At 42.3% G+C, this 16,993-nt stretch overlaps 2 protein-coding genes across 3 annotated transcripts in view; both read right to left on the bottom strand.

The window, feature by feature from the left end:
* The window catches only part of shroom4 (shroom family member 4), an 81,911-nt gene extending 76,700 nt beyond the window's left edge, over window positions 1-5,211 (bottom strand). The window contains exons 1-2 of one of the 2 annotated variants that reach the window (XM_030430861.1): window positions 5,194-5,211; window positions 4,578-4,873 (exon numbers count right to left, since the gene is read on the bottom strand). In XM_030430861.1, coding sequence (XP_030286721.1) covers window positions 4,578-4,700 — 123 coding nt within the window. In that variant the 5' untranslated portion in view covers window positions 4,701-4,873; window positions 5,194-5,211. Of the gene's footprint in view, window positions 1-4,577; window positions 4,962-5,193 lie in introns of those variants that run through there. The other variant, XM_030430860.1, reaches the window with a different exon arrangement.
* Window positions 5,212-11,290: 6,079 nt separating this feature from the next.
* Window positions 11,291-16,307, bottom strand: ankrd46b (ankyrin repeat domain 46b). The gene is made up of 4 exons (XM_030431854.1): window positions 16,161-16,307; window positions 13,073-13,415; window positions 12,733-12,891; window positions 11,291-12,512 (listed from the first exon to the last, which is right to left on the bottom strand). Exons 2-4 carry the CDS (start codon window positions 13,381-13,383, stop codon window positions 12,296-12,298), a joined length of 687 nt encoding a protein of 228 aa, XP_030287714.1. The 5' UTR covers window positions 13,384-13,415; window positions 16,161-16,307; the 3' UTR covers window positions 11,291-12,295.
* Between the last annotated feature and the right edge of the window lie 686 nt (window positions 16,308-16,993).

Genomic DNA, 16,993 nt, shown 5'->3' with positions numbered 1-16,993 from the left:
TTACTCTTCCAGAAAAAAACCTCCAAGAAGGCGTTGTTTGAATACATCAGTTGATGAAATCTGCCGGGTCACAGTAAAGTGATGCACTTTTGAGAGCTGCTCATTTTAGACTCAATCAGTTGTGTCATGTTTTAAACACTCGTCCGGCACAGTTGTTTTTGATGGATACCAGTTGCTTGTGTGAACCGTCTGGACTGGAGGGTTTTTCCCACCAGACCCCTGCAGACCAGACATCACTGCTATCTAAATGAACATCAGACTCAATGTGTTGCACAAGAGTCTGTCTGACTGCACTGAAGGAAAGCCTTCATTATCTTCTTTATTTTCATTGTTTGTGCTCGTCTATCGCCCACAGTTTGTTTGTGATTGTGTCGTCTGAGAGATTTTAACACCAAAAGATTCAGTGTTGTCACAATACTGGAATTACAATACCTTGAAAAATGTGTCTCGATATTCGGTACCATGGGGAGAAATTGGTCTGTGAGTCAGCTCGCACATCTGGTATCAGTACTGAAACAGTTTCCAATATTAGGTAACTATATTTTTGACAACACCAATGAGGCTACATGGAACAACCATTAAAATGACCAAAGATTGTGAGACCTGCTCGACATACCGCCAAAAGTAACATCTTCAAATTGATTCTTTTCTCCAGCCACCAGTCCAAAACCCCCAAAACTCTTCATTTACTGTCAGAAATTAGAAATGAAAGCAGCAAATCCTAAGATTTAAAGGTGCATCATGTGGTTTTCGGGAGGGATTTTTCAAAGATCTTCACTGACACACTTTGTTTTAATGACTAAAAAAACTGAATGAACAAACTGACCTGAAAGGACAACACAGTTTCATTCTGTGTAACTTTGTTTATATGTGGCGGACTCTGCCACCTTTCTAGCTTCAAACAGTGTTCTGGTACCTGACTTTCCCCACAGAACCTCCTTTTTATTCTGTTTTAGAATAAAAAAATATGTCTGAATTTGTGTTGTTACCTCATTAATATAAAAATCTGTTTAAATTTCTTCTCCAGAACGACATAGTGCCTCTTTAACACACTATGTCAGCCCAAAATTACAATAATTTAGCTGAAAGGGGCTATAAATCATCCACAATTACATAATTGTAACCGCAATTAATAAAATCAAAAGTCTAAATAAATTAACCAATAGTGCTTCTCAGCCCAGAGCTCAACCAATCAGTTCCTATCCCACCACACCACACTTTCACCCCAGCCTGCTTAAGCCTTGACTGACTGGCTAATAACCTGACTCACTGAATGGTTGACTGACTAGCAAAACAAATGACTGACTCGGTTAACTCGTGGAGCAGATAAAACTCCCTAAACTCACCGTGTCATCACACAAGCGGATCGCCGGCTGAGGGAAAACAAGTATTCAAGTCTGACAATCATGTGCGTGAGTAATGCACACTCACACACGATACGATATCTCCGCACACACCCCACAGTGGTAATTTGTTATGCTCCTGGAGGAATGTTGACCAAATGGCTTATATCCCTCTGCTGTCTCCAGACTGGGGAAGCCACCCTTCCCCCCCTCCAGCAGCGTACACGCTCTCGCAGGGAACGTGGACATCCTGAGAGGGCAACTGGCAACTTTTATATGAACTCTCTGTCTCGTATACAAGTCCCAAGAAGAAGACGACTTTCAAAAATCCACGGGAAACTCACAGGAAATTCACTTAAACCATCTTTTTAATCCGTCAGATATCTCTGAGAAGTACAGGGCTGCGAAGGACAGTCAGTTTTATCGTCTACCGAACTTTAGGTGATTGATCAATTAAAAAATGGAGGTGCTTCTGACGTGAACGGATCTAAGGGCATTCCAACAACCCACTGGGGGGGATTATATTTCCAATCTGGCCCTGGGAATGCCTTTGGATTCCCCCCGGGGATGAACAAGAGGTGGTAAGTAGGGAGAACGGGGTCCAGGCTACTTAGCCCTGCGGAAAAAAAACACATCCCAGATCTGGATAAGAGTCCGAGGACTGGATGGACGGATATTAAATGCCGGGCTGTCCAGAACACCACGCTTCAGCGAGACTTTCCCACCAATACTCCAGGCTTCAGCGACGACACGAGATATCACGCTCTCCTCACACCTGCATACAGTATATACGTCTATCAGACACTGTCTTTTTCCAAAGTCTCAAAAGGTCAACTCCATGAGCAAGACGGTGTGGAGATGTTGGACACAAAGGAAGGCTCGAGTTCTTCACAGCTCCATCTTCGCAGGATCAACCAAAAGTATTCCCTCATAGCTTTCCTACTTGTTTTGTGCACTTATATCATGTGCAAACGCCAATTAAACACCACAGAGGAGCTCAATTTCTCACTCTCTGTCTGTCTTTTGTCTCTTCTTTCAAAACAAAGCCCCCAAAAACCAGCTTGCAAATCCATTACTTTGGTTGGAAGGATCACTGAGGAGGTTGTTGGGGAAACGATGATGGCAAACGATTCAGGTGTTTGGCAGAGCCTAAATAAGAAAGAATAATTGGGACTCACGCACCGGCAGCCCCTCGAAGCGTTAGCTAATATAACAGTGTTGCTAACCCAGATATTCATGAATGAATGAGGCTTACCGTCCAGCTAACATGGCTCCGGTTAATTCGACAAGACACCGTGGAAATCACTTATAATTCCTGCAGTTTGTGCAGTTGATTCCTGTATCTCTCTCTCGCTTCGACACTGACTCCCCCGTACACACACACACACACACACACACACGCACACACAGTAACTCGTCCCTCTCGCTCTGAAGTGAGAGGATTAAGACTGTATTCAGCTGTGGTCCATACCGACACAGTAAACCTCTGTGTGGAGGCCGGCGGAAAAGTCTCGCTGGCCCTTCGCTAAACCTAAAACACATTATACACTCATGTCATTCACACACACACATGCACATATATATACACACACACCTCAGCTTTACCTTCCCTCAATGTTCCTGTCGTTCTTCTCTTTCCTTCAAGGGCTTACCACTTAATCATTAAACACTTTAAACACTTTTCTGCACCTCAGTTCCCTGTCCACCACTCACCGCCTCAGCTACTTTATTGTGTGTGTGTGTGTTGTTCAGTGTGTGTGTGTGTGTGTGTTGTTCAGTGTGTGTGTGTGCGTGTGTGTGTGTTTTAACTAGCCACTGGACACAAAACAGCCATAGAACACAGTTTGATTTTTATCTTCTCGAGCAGTCCCAGTCACATTTTCCCAGGGGCTGTGTTACTGTGTGTGACTTTGTGTGTGTGTGTGTGTGTGTGTGTCGGTGTGTGTCGGTGTCGGTGTGTGTGTGTTTCCAGATGACTGAGCCAGGCTTTTCCATTCCCCCCGCTGTGGTGCTGTGGTGGATATAGAAGCACACCGGCCAACATTTACACCACCGCTGCTGCAACTCCTCAACAAGAGGAGTGGGCGAGAGACGGGCGAGGGAGCAGAGGTTGCATGTCAGACGGCCTAGTTATGCACTGGACTGAACACACACACACACACACACACACACACACACACACACACACACACATCAGACAGACCACCCCCAGCTGAACACACACACACACACACACACACCAATAATTACTTGCAGTAATTCAAAGACACCCTCCTGATTTCCAGCAGCTCACCGCCCGCGGCGCGAAACTGTGAGAGAACAGGGCCGCGACTTTATCGCACAAGACGAGGTCGCATTGCAAATCGGGAAAGCACGCCGAATCTCCCACAAAGCCTCCAAAACACACCTGAAATCAAAAGTCTCGCAGCGAAACATGCAGCAATTCCAGGCCATTTCTCACAAACCGCCGAGAGAATCGCAATCCTTCTTTTTCAAGGATTCCCACGTTTCTGCGACCAAACTCATCCGTCCCGAGAGGTTTCGCTCGTCTGTCAGCGCTTAGACGTTCTGCCATCCGGCAAATGAAGTGACAGGGAGATGAACCGAGCCTCATTTGGCCGGGGGGTGGGGGGATCCCCTCGGGAACCCCTTTTAGCACCCCTGTGCGCACCCTTTGACCTCCATGTTCAAGAGCCCAGACCGCTGCATTACATTAAGTTTCGGGGGCTTTTTTTTTTTTTCTTCCTTCGTAGACAGTGACAGCTGACAAACATCAACCGGTCCGGATATTTGCTGGAGCTTCGGACAATAACTTTTTATTCTCTGCAGCAGAGGAGGTGGAGGAGGAGGAGAGGTGGAACAAATCTAGCTGTGCAAGAAGTCACAATACAGAGAAAAGAAAAGGGTTTTTTTTTTTTTTGTTCAGACAACTTGCAGTGGGTTGAAAAGTTTAAAGCAAAAGGACCAGAGTGGAAAGCACATGTGGATGAGAGAGCAGCCTGCAGAAGTGTTTCAGGGGGAGAGTTTGCAGCAGCTACATCCTCAAGAAATACAATATTTACACAGATTTAAGTGTGACTGCAAATATGAAACAGGATATGTAGAGACATATTAAGAAAATGTATCATGTAGCAGCTTTAGACTCACTTTTTAAGCAGTTTGAGGTCATGTAACTGAGAATTCCTGCACATGTATCAGTGTCATGAATGCCACTTGTTGCGTTCACGCTCTTACTTTGGTGATGATGAGCGGCTCGCCGTGCTCCAGTCCTCCTTTCAGCGTGAACCCCCAAGGCGCGCCCCCGCTCAACTGGACCTGAATGTGGTGGAAGGAGACGAGCTGCTCGACCGTCTCCATTCTCTCTCCCTCCGCTCCGTTTGTATCCGCTCTCCTTCTTCTTCTTCCTCCTCTTCTTCTTCGTCTTCTTCTTCTTCTCCCCCTCTTCTCTCTCGCTGTCTCTCGCCCCTGGACTGGACTGCTGCTAGCTTTAGCGGTGCCGGCGGCGGTCCCTCGGCTTCTCCATCACCGCTCTAACAACAACAACGAATGGATGGATGGAGGGGTGGAAGGAAGGAGTGAGTGAGTGGGAGAGAGGGGGAGGGAGGAAAGTTTAGGCGAGTGTCAAGCTCATAGAAGGCGTCGCCATTTTGTCGGTCGCAACTTCCGGTCAAGATGTTTAGCGCTGATGAAAAGTACAAGTTAGCTTGTTTTAAACTTGTGTTGCGTTTCCATAATATAGCACACAAGCCTCCCGATTGTTTCTTTTAATGTTTCACGCTAAAACCTTCCTTTTAAAACAGCTACACTGCTTTTATTTGCGCCTCTAAACCAACTACTTCCGGTTACTTACGCTAGCTTGACGCAGCAAACTTTAGCAAAACTTTGGGAATCGCGCTAGGCGGCCCCTCCCACTTTTCGAACAGGCCGGATGTGATTGACGGAGCGCTCAACCAATAGCAGACGGTCTCCCGCTGAGGGCGTCCAATGAGAAGCGAAGAAGGGAGGGGCTTCGAGCGCAACAACCGCTGTATTGTAATAACATCAGGCGGTGACTGCAGCCGGAATACAGACTCTGCGGGTCATCTGAAACGTGAAACCTGCCACTTTGACACCCACCGCTGCGAAAATCATCAGCATTACTTCATTTAACCTACTGATGACAATATGCACAATCTATACCCACAAATTGGAGGATTTTAGCGGTCAAATAATAGTATTTAAACAAATGATAGGGCAAAAATAAAGTAAAAATTTAGTTTTTTGGCTGCTATATTTACAAACTTGCACATAAGTATCATTTTAAGGCACTTGCACTTATTATTCAAGCTATCTAAACTTTTCAGATTAAAGATTATGTTATAAATTGGTGTTTTACCACAATTTGAACTTTCCAAAAAGCATATAAATCAGTTCAAATCAGTGGTGAAATATAACTAAGTACTATAACTTTCTCCTATTCTACATTTATTTGATAGCTTTGTTTACAAATTACTTAACAGATTCAGATTGTTAAAGCTGCACTATGTAGTTGTGGGGAAGACATCTTAATTAGAAGAGAACAATTTGTTTTATGTCTAAACAAACCAAACAAACCGAGAGTTCATTTTCATTTCACCCTGTTTTACTTTGTTTATATGTGGCGGACCCTGCCACCTTCCTAGCTTCAGACAGCTGTTCTCGGCACCTTATTTTCCTCTGAGAGCAGCTTGTTTATTCAGCTATGGAAAAAAATACTTCTGAGTTTGTATTATTACCTCATTCATATACATATTTTGCATAATAAGCACTTCAAGTAGTTGTTTTAACTTTAAGAAGAGGAAGAACCTTTATTTATATCAAATATCATACAATGTACAGCATGTTGAAACTGGTACCCTGCATTTAACCCATCCCAAGGGAGCGGTGGGCAGCGTAAGTGTATGTTTTGTTGCTAAAACTTTGTTGGTGCTGTATTTTTATTTTTTTGTAACTTTGGTATCACTATTTTTACAGAAGCATGAGAAAACGTCTTCCACCACTGGTTAAAAGTAGCTCCAGTCTCAGCGGCTACAACAGTAAATTGCTACTAACACAGAAAAACATCAGTAACATCAAAACAGCAATACAATATACAGTTTAACCTGCATTATATGTATATTTTATTTATTTATATTTTTAGCTACTTATGCTCATATAAAGGATCTGAACAGCATCTTTGACGGCACATAAACTACGGTAATATCTCCCTGAAGCTGGAGTCAGAGCCGTCGTCCTGCAGACCTGCAGTCTGAACCACCACAGGCCAACAACAACATTCACTATCACTTCCCACACATTTCTGAACCCTGAGCAGTCGTACCAGCCGGCTTGTTTAAACTCCATATTAAGAAATATTAAACAAGCATTTAGAAACTTTGAAAAATGAGCTAAACTGGGTATGTTTAATACAAGTTTTGATTGATTTGACCCAAATTTCCAGGCCTTGTTGTAATAAAATATTCTTAGGCAGCTGTAGTACACAACAGCATGAAGAAGTGGTTGTAAGGCAGAACAGAATGAATGTTGGATAGCTCTCTTGCACAAGCACATGGATGGCAATTTGCACAGTAGCCCTAATGTTTAGTGTATTTTTTATATTTCTGTACTTTCACTGTCTTTTTTATAGGTGGCTGGATGCCTCTGTTTGTTGTATGTGGTATGTGTATGTTTTACTGTTACCCTATACCCAAGACAAATTTCTCCCTGGGGAGACAAAATAAAATGAGAGAGAATGGAGTCAATGGAGAAGGCAGTTGTTCACCTTCTTTTAGGGCATAAGATGAGAATATTGATACCAATCTCATGTGTGGAGCTGAAGTCCACACGCTGTTAGCCTAGCTTAGCATAAAGACAGGAAACAGCTGGACGTGCAGCTAACTAGCTCTGTCGTTTGTTGAAAAATGTAAAGAGTAGCACCACTAAAAATGACAACCTGTGCTATATTCAGACAATAACTCTAAGAAACAGACTCGTAAAAAAATACGTTTGTGCATTTGTACGGAAATGTCTGACACCGACAACAGGAAGCATCAACAAACCTTTAGCAAAATGGCTGCAGAGCCGCCATCACTGGTCATACGTCTCAATACCTTCAATATAAACATTCTTACTATCAACTCAGCTAATTCAAGATTGTCTATAAGTAGTTCTACGTGGACTACAACTCCAAATACGTAAAAAAAAACTGCTAAGCTAGCTCAAAGGCTAACAGTGGGGGCAGCCATCTTGAACTATTCCTTTACAAACAGATGGCACCTTCAGGCGAAGCTGCTGTTCATTCAAAGGGTTCCTTCTCCCAGTAAACTAGTTAATAAGTTACATCCTCAACAATGTGTTTGTCTTGTTATCAAACCTGCTCAGATAGCGATTAAAGGGACAGTTCACCAAAAAACTGTTGTGTGTTGTTGAGCTTTTGGAGATATCGGCTGCAGAGATGTTTGATACTCTCTTAAGTATAATGGAGTCTGATGGCACTCAGCTTTTTGGTGCTTAAAGCGCCAAAAACACACCTTTACAGCAGCGTCTCTTCCCAGAAATCATCACCGTGGGACTCAAGATAGCCTGCAGACATTGTTGCGAGCAGTTTTTCTATTTTCTGTTGAAGTTACGACACGAAAGCGAGCGTAGATTCACTCATGGACAGTAGCTAACTGAGCTAACTGACGTCACAGCTGAGGAGGGCACTGTGAGTGTTTGTATCAGGTTGTTTTCTGGACTGTCCCTTTAAAGCTGCACGGTAAATAATGCAGACACTTATTTGGATAAAATCTCCAAGCTGAGTTTGAAGTTTAGAGAGTTCCTTCTGCCTTTTTTTGGTAAATGTCACCGACTTAAGTGCGTCTGTCGCTCAGAAGCCTCTCGAAGCCATTTGCAGCATTTTTCCCCCCCACAGTTAGAAGTTTTCCCACACTCCCTCTGCAGACTGAAGTGATCGGGATCGCAGATAATCACTGTTGTGGAATGCCACCACGCCGCTTGTCCCACTCCAACCCTGATGTGTGTGTGTGCACGTGTGAACGAGGGGACCATCTTTGAAACCAACGAGGGGGAGATAGAGAGAATCAAAGAGGAGAGGAGGCAGACGAGAACGTGCCCAGACATCACACCGTGTCATCCAGAAACCACGAGGGAGTTTGTTTTGGTCGGGTCAGCCCGTATTTTACTTTCTGTTTCTGAGAAAAGCTGAAAACATTTGGGTTTGGTGGTGAGGGCTGTTTAAAGACATGCGTCTTTCCATTTTTAGCAGGTTTGTTAGCGGATCATCCGTCCAAGCTTCTCCCCGCCGAGAACAAAGTCAGCCACCAGAAGATCCCAAAGAGAAGAAGAAACAAACAGAGTGTGAAAGAAATCCTATCAAAGTGTTCAGCAATAACTGAAGTCTGGGAGTGAACCGAATACAAAGAGGGAACCACAAAGCAAACAAAAGCAGGAAGTAAACAAATACTTTTACTCTCACACAGTGGAGGAAGTACTCAGATCTAAGTAAAAGTAATAATATCATGTCTAGAAGTACTCGGTTACAAGTTAAAGTGCTGATGTCAGAATAATATATATAAATCAGTGTTGTATAAATGACACTAATCTCATACTTGAGTAAAAGTTTACATTGCCTGTTGAAATATTACTTAAAGTAAAAGCGAAAAGTACCTCAGAATTGTTTTGAAGTACTGTAGTGAGGCAGAAGTACTTAGTTACATTCTATCACTGATAAATAGTGGATAATAATGACTTAATATTTAATGTTGCAACTTTTTAATATATATATATCCTATCCAGCGGTCTTTTTCTATTATACATCCTGCAAAGCAACAAGTAACTAAAGGTATCGAATCAATGTAATTGAGTAAAAGGTTGACTGACTCTGAGATGGAGCTCAAAACTGTACTCGAGTAGATGTACTTAGTTACTTTCCACCACTGCTTTCTTTTCTGTATTAATGAAGTCAGCACATGTAATCATGAGTAGTGAGTGTGTGTGTGTGATGTGTCATTTCACCACCTGGTGGCGCCAAACTGACACATTTTTCTTAAACCTTTCAACCAGCAGCGATGTCATCTCAAGTATTTTTTATTTTTTATTAAGTACTATTATTAAAATACATTTTCCAGCAGATACATAAGTTCACTGTAAAGAGTCACACAACATTTTACGTAACGTTCTTCTTTCACGTTGAGTCGATGTTTGTAAATTAAAATAACTAGATTTATAAGCTGATTTATACGGAAGAGGATTAGGGCTTCTTTTTTTTTTAGTTCTGACTTTAAAGTCAGAATTCTGACTTTAAAGTCAGAACTAAAAAAAAAATTCACATGTGAACCTAATCTTCTTCCGTAGGATTTAAAATGAATTACTTTGAATAATAAACAATTTCAAAACACATAAAGTTAATGCAGAAGTTCCTCTTAACTTAATAGTTGAATGAACACATTTAAGTCTGCATTAATTTAAGTTTTTGACTCAACATGACAGAAAAACTTGACCCTTTACATTGAACTCGAGTGAAAATGTAGATATTGAACCTCTTGAAGTCTTCTTGAGGTGAATTCTTGTGTGTTTCTGTATAAAACACCTTCCTATAATGTCTAAACTTGCACTGCACAAGGTCTGACTGCCCCCTGCTGGTTCACACCTTCAACTACACCTGCATGCTGTGAGAAGATGACCGCTCACATGCAGACATGAAGACAGGGTTCGTACGGGTGCTTGAAATCCTTGAAAGTGCTTGAATTTCAATGTTGCATTTTCAAGGTCTGAAAAGTATTTGGATTTTAGTTTAAGTGCTTAAAAGTGCTTGACATTATAATATTATCTATATAATATTGTAATATTATTATATTATCTGTGTCTTGGCAAAACTGGGATCAGACTGGATAGTTTGCTTAGTACAAGGAGAAATAGAATCAGTGTGTGTGTGTATCATCACACATGCAGCCTGGTAGCAATAGAGAAGGATGGCTGAGGAGAAGGTGAATTTCATGCAATTTGGACAGATGACATGTTCAGTATTGATAAACTTTGATTAATAAGCGAACAGCTTAAAAAAGTTTATGTCAAAAAAGAAAATTACAGGGTGCTCTCAGGTCTCTCCTTGTCTCGGTGCAAGTGTACCTGAAGAACGCCAAGTGGCTTCCCTTTCTTTGGATAAAACTTTGTGTTCTCCTTTAATTTCTAAAGTTTTTGCTATTTGAAACATCATTTTAGATGTTTACAGCATAATACAATGTACATAATTGTGATAAAAAATGAAAAAAAAAATAATAATGAGTATATCTATTCTTGTAGATATGCATTTTACCCCAGCGATAAGGTACTGGAAAAGTTTGAAAAAGGCCCCTTAAAGTGCTTGAATTTGACCTTAAAAAATGTGTACGAACCCTGTGAAGAGATTTTAATGAAATTGAACAGGGGACGTTAATGTTGTCTTGAATATTCACTGGTCTGCGTGTCATACACATAACGGTGTTCACTGGACACCTGGCTGAATGTTTTGTACGTAGGTGTTGCAGGAGCACGACTCTCTAAATCACAGAATTGGTGGATCGAAGACATTTTTTGTGCTTCTGTTTCTAAACTGTGTGGAAAAAGTGTGAAATTCTGTGATTTATTAGGCTACATGTTGGGACAATGTCTTTACCTTATATTCTCCTTTAAAGGAACAGTTCACAGGTTATTATCTTGTCCCCCGCATGCTGATTGAAAGTCGGGGGAAGTTTCCACAAAACATTTCTGGAAAAACTACAAAAAAACTGAAGTAGATTTTTTGGGGATTTTATCAAACATAAAATGGCTCCATACAGCTCACGTGGCGTTACATTTTTGTTGTTTACATTCTCAGTGAGTCTCCATCTACTAGGCGAACTGTTCCTTTAACCTTTGTCACCACAACGCGCTGCACTGACTGGCGGAGGAATGTGACACCACACGGAGTCGTCTTGTTGATTAGAATCATACATACACATCAGTTTATTCATTTCCCACATTAAATAGGGACTTTTCACTTTAAATGTGTTATTGTACACTGAAAATCAGCAGTGGAAAACCAACGACAAATAAAAATCTACATGGCGATAAAATGAACAACACAACATAAACAATAAGTCATCGACGGGATAGTAACCGTACAGTCGAAGGAGCGTTGTGCCTATACACGGCGCGTCCCGACGCCGCGGTGGGTCTGGACGCGCCAAAAGCCGCATGCTTCTGGGCGGGAATGTCTTAAAAAGAGCTGCTGCAGCGAAACGTGAAGCGGTCTCTCAACAGAAGAAGGCAACACAGTCGAGGCGACGGTTTCCTGCACGACGCGGAACTTTCGGCTAGCGCAACTCAACGGATTCAGTCGGGGGAGGGGGAATAAGAGATCGATTAAATAACAAACTCAAAAAGGTTTGGAAGAATAAAACATACGAGTATATGCAGGAAAAATTAATACAGAGGATATTTGATAAATAACAGCGTCACAACCGACAGATAAGAAAATAAAGGATACAAAAAAAAAGTTGGCAATATACAGCTTGTAACAGAACAAAGAAGGAAATATGAAGGTGTTACACGAGGAAATTACAATGAGTGACACGTTTTCTCACTCTGACAGTCAGCACTCTCTCTTTAGTAGCTTCAACCGTGATCTCATTTTTTAAAGGGGGATATGTTAGACAAACACGTTCTCTCAATTAGTAGGCGACCGTTTTCTAATCGAGACAGTGGGGGTTTTTGTTCGTTTGTTTCACTTCTTTTCTACCGATAACACAAGATGATGTTTTTGCTGTCGAGACAAACCGAGTAAATGAAGAGATCTGGGCTGCAAATAAACAAAAATCTGGAATTTCTGTTCTGGTACAAACACAGCCGTAAGCAAGAACTTCACTTGGTAAATTTTTCTACCCCCATGCTTCTTCTTCTTCTTCTTCTTCTTCTTCTCTACCACCCCGTCCCCTTCAGTGCACCAGCTCCAGCTGGCTGGTGGAGAAAGGCAGGACGCCGCTGACGTAGTAGGCGATGCCCAGCGAGAGGAGGGCGATGACGACGAGCAGCAGCAGGACCCTCCAGAAGCCCAGATCCTCCACGAACTCCTGCCAGGTGGTCCTGAAGCTGGAGAGGACGCCCTCGCTGCTCTGCAGGTTGGGGTTGAGTAAAGAGTGGCTCTCCATGGCGCTGAGGGAGACGGACAGAGGACGAAAAAGGGTTTTAATGCAGGATTCCTACATGTTGTAGCTTTAAACATTTTTCTGTGAGTCTGTGCAGGGCAGCTACTTGACGTAAAATCCTTCTACCCCACCAAACGACAATGGATTAGTCCGATTTAAACCCGCTTTGTCTGCCTCCACCCTTACTCCGCAGTCTAACCCATTTCCCCTCCCTCCACGCTTTTTACCTCTCACTGTCGGCCATCTGCATGGTCTCCAGTTTGGAGTGTGGTCCTCTGTTGAAGCCCTTCACCTCCTGCTCCTCCAGCCCTTCCAGCAGACGAATGGCGTCCTTGTTGACGCCGCGTCTCTTCGCCAGCACCAGAGGGGTCGAGCCGTTGTGGTTGCTGTTGAGCAGGACAACCGGCAGGTATCGTTATATCTCTGATTTCCATCCACATTTCATTTTTAAAAGACGTGAAAGGAAGCGAAAAATGAAAGCAAACGCACTAATGAATGAGTCCAAACATGGGAGATTCAATATTGACTGGATGGAAAGGTTAAAGCATCAGAAACACGGGTAATCACCAGATATCGATCTTCAGCCCGTTGGACACCAGGAACTGTATAGTGTCCACGTGTCCACACAGATGCAACGCCGTGTTCCCTTGATAATCCGTCGCCAACAGATCGGCCCCGAACTTGTGCAGGAGGCGGCAGATGTCCACGTTCCCCCGGGCGGCGGCTAGGTGCAGGCCGGTGCGGCCGCGGTTGTCGCGGATGTTGGGGTCGCACCCGGTCTCCAGGAGCCTCTTGGCGAACGGCAGGTCTCCATCAATGCAGGCCTGCAGCAGAGGCACGTTGGTCTGCGACGAGTCGTTGATGAAGACATAGGACATGTCCGAGTGGGTATCAGAAAATTCCAGCGTACCTGCGGTCGGGATCGAAGGAGGAAAGCAAGATGTTTCAGTGACAGAAATAATCTTGTTATTGATGATTTATTAATGACAAGCAGCAAAACACCTGCAGAAAGAGACAGATGTACAAGTGTAATAGTAATTTCTTTAAAGAATCAAGTCAAATTCTCTGATTACAGCTTCTTAAATGTGGATATGTTTTAGTCACTTCACTCCTCTACGACAATAACATGAATATCTTTGAACTGTGGACGAAAAAAAAGACATGAGGAGTTCACTGTGGACGTGCTGCTGTAAGGAACACACCTGAGAATTATAAACTAGAGAGTCTGTCGCTGCGCAAAGATCCAAACTTCATCAATCATTGATGTCTGACTGCAGAGTGACCTCGCTGGTTTTAAGCTGCAGTGGAGCTGGAAATATGAGGAGTCAAGCTGATAGCTGCCTTCCAAGTTTTCATTCAGTTTCCAATAAACGACAATAAATCTGCCTAAAAGGTTCAACAACAGTACAACTAAATAAGGAGATCTATCTGGAATCATTCAAGATCAAGACATGAGGGTGTTCAGAAATACACTCAAACACTTTTGTGGGGATGCACGATAGGGCTGGGTATCACCAGGTACCTCGCGATACGATACTATCACAGTATTTAGCCCGTGATAACGATAATATCGCGATACAGCGATTCTGCGTTAATCGATATATTGCAAGAAATTCCATCCACGATACATCACGATATCTGTGTCACTGAAGAAATTCGGAATTTATTGACTGCACTGAATCCATTTCACAGGAATTCCAATACATTGTCAATCAATTTCACATGAATGACAGCCAAGTAAACAAGGAGTGTATACTGCGTGACTAGAGTTCTCAACGGGCCTGAAAATTACAACCCGGCCAGGCCCGCGGGTTTTTAAGCCCGAACCCGACGCAGCCCGACACACCAGCATGAATTGTCTGCCCGAACCCGACCCGAACCCGACCTCCCGCACGCCTGCATTGTTTTCCTCATACACTTGTTATCGTGAGCAGCGGCGTCAGGTCCGCCCCTCCCCATGAAGCAGCAGCCAGACTCCCTCTTCACCACACGTGAACAGCGATGATTCACAACGAACAATATATAATTTACAACCAGCAAGAAATGTGTTTTATGAAATGTGTTTTATAAAAAAGGAAGCCCGAGGCCCGACCCGACCCGACCCGGCTTATTTGCGTATTTTTTCGACCCGTTGATAACTCTAACAGTGACTGTTCTTAACACACACTCTTACTACAACTATCATTAAATATTGATATGTGTGGGTTTTGGAGCTGCTTAAACCATTTTTTAAATTTTATTTAGTTGTATTCCTATGTTTGAATAAAGATAAAGGGTTTTTTTTTGTTTTGTTTTTTTTACATTTTTGAATATCAATATTTGGCGGCACTGTATCAATAACATACCTCAAGACGAAATATCGCGATATATCGTAATACGATATTTTGGCACATCCCTTATGCACGTCATAGATTTTTTTTTTATTCAGCTGACACGATGACTAAAATTATAGGCAGCAGCTATGAGTGTAAGTTAATTCTCGATGTTATGAGTGTGACATCAGTGTGTTTGTTGTTCTTCTTCTCTGTTTATTAGCTATTCACAAAACAATTTTAAAGGTTCATACTGCCACCCACTGTGTGTAGCTGCTGCACTTGTTATCCATCAGACTCTGTGTAAATGCATCATTAAACTTATCTTATCTGACCACAACATGAGAGCAACTTCCTTGTCGTAAACATTTCTCTTTCTCTTTCTCAGGAGGACATGTAGGTCCAGTCTGATCCAGGTTTGTGGGCCTTCATCCGACTCAGGATTATGACCTTATGTTGGACGCAGTGATGCCAGGTCTGCTGTCGTGACCTCTGGAGGGTTTAAGTTTTAATATATCCTCCTGGGGGATTTCACACAACGCCCCATTTTCATGACACGGTTATCACAGGGTTATGATACACCAACGCTAACCCTTCAGAATCGGTGTTGAGTAAAAATTGTTGCTTCCAAAATGACAAATTGAATCTCTGTTTGTCAATTTATGTGTCATGTTGTCCTCTGAAACAGAAGAGAGCCTGAACACCAGATGACAAACAACAGTAATCCTTCCTATTCCACAGCTGTAATCTACGACTCAGCTGTGCATCTTGTTGCACTTATAAGTGTGTACATGGAAATAACTACTGAATATGGCATTCCACTATGAACAATGCACCTTTACATGAACTATTTCAATATACTAGATCCTAAAAAGGACTGTCACCTGACAATACATCAAGTTTATACACATGTTAACGTCTAAAACGTGCAAGCATCACCATAAATCATCTCTTATCCTTTTAATATCACTTTTAAGCCATGTTAGTTTAGCTAACGTTGTATATTTGTGTTGCAGATTGCTAACCTAGCTTGATAAACTGTAGCTGATGCGGCTAACTGTAGCATCAACTAGCTTGCGATAATAAAGACAGCAGCAACACAAGCGTCAATAATCGATAATTAATTAATTTATGTTTGCGACAACACAACATATTGCACCAGAATAAAAAACCGTTAGGTAAAGATGCTAGCTACGAAGCTAGCGCAGCTACGGATAGCGCGCAGGCTAACATTTTTACACACATCTGAGTCAGAACAACGTCAGATTTAATAGTGTAGAAACGAAAACATAAGACAAACTCATAATTTAGCTGGTTCTTACGCTGTCAGCTGCATCACTCACCTGTTAATATGTCCCAAACCAGAAGAAAAAATAAAGTTCGCTTTTCCTTCGAGCTAACGGAGCTAGCAGTGTTGTTGTGATGCTCGGCTTCTTCTTCTTCGTTGGTTTTATGATTTAGTCGTATTGCGATACCAGCTTTTAGGTGCAAAGCGCCCCCTGCTGTACCGGAGGAGTGAGTAGAAATAAAATAACTTCCACAGTCTTGAATATGTCCCAGTTAATTCAATAAACATCAGTTTAATACATATTATATTGTGTATTAATGTAGCCTATATTTCTACATAAAATTATGTTTTATATCACATTTTAACTGCTAATATTTATATGTCTGTACATGAATTATAGTATTTTGTCGTCTATTTCTCTTGCTTTGGTTAAAATTAAAGGAGCAATATGTAAGAATTTCATTTATTTATTTTGACACTATGACGTCTCTGTATTGTGTTTCAGAGATCTACTGAAGTTAGCATGCTAGCAGGTTAGCCCCTGCTTGTCCCAGTGCAGAGCTCCTGTGCTGGCAGTAGAAATACACCAACACTTCTTCTGGTCCCCCAGGCTGGAGTGCAAACACTAGCTGCACAGCTAACTGAGGTAACAAGCTAATGGCAGTTATAGTTAGCTAGCAGCATTTAGCATTTAGCTATTTCAGGCCCCCAGAAGAGTGCCAGGCTTTGAGGACAGTTTTCATAGTGACCCAACTGTGTAATTAAATCATTACGTCATGCACCTGGGCCTCAAAGACACTTTCCAATAAGCTAACATTGTGAAAGACAAGTCTGTAAAACAGTGTGCTACTCTTTGGGCCGCGCAACACGGAAGACCTGGGTATTTTT

Source organism: Sparus aurata, chromosome 10 (genome assembly GCF_900880675.1).
Source record: "Sparus aurata chromosome 10, fSpaAur1.1, whole genome shotgun sequence".
Lineage (NCBI taxonomy): Eukaryota > Metazoa > Chordata > Actinopteri > Spariformes > Sparidae > Sparus > Sparus aurata.
This window is presented reverse-complemented; position numbering and strand designations above follow the sequence as displayed.

What these genes read in the sequence shown, in the direction of transcription:
- ankrd46b (XM_030431854.1), bottom strand. Translation starts at nt 13,383, where the DNA reads ATGTCCTATGTCTTCATCAACGACTCGTCGCAGACCAACGTGCCTCTG. An exon ending in GGGCTGAAGATCGATATCTG is followed by an intron (nt 12,892 to 13,072) that starts GTGATTACCCGT and finishes CCTGCTCAACAG; the next exon opens with CAACCACAACGGCTCGACCC. An exon ending in CAGATGGCCGACAGTGAGAG is followed by an intron (nt 12,513 to 12,732) that starts GTAAAAAGCGTG and finishes CGTCTCCCTCAG; the next exon opens with CGCCATGGAGAGCCACTCTT.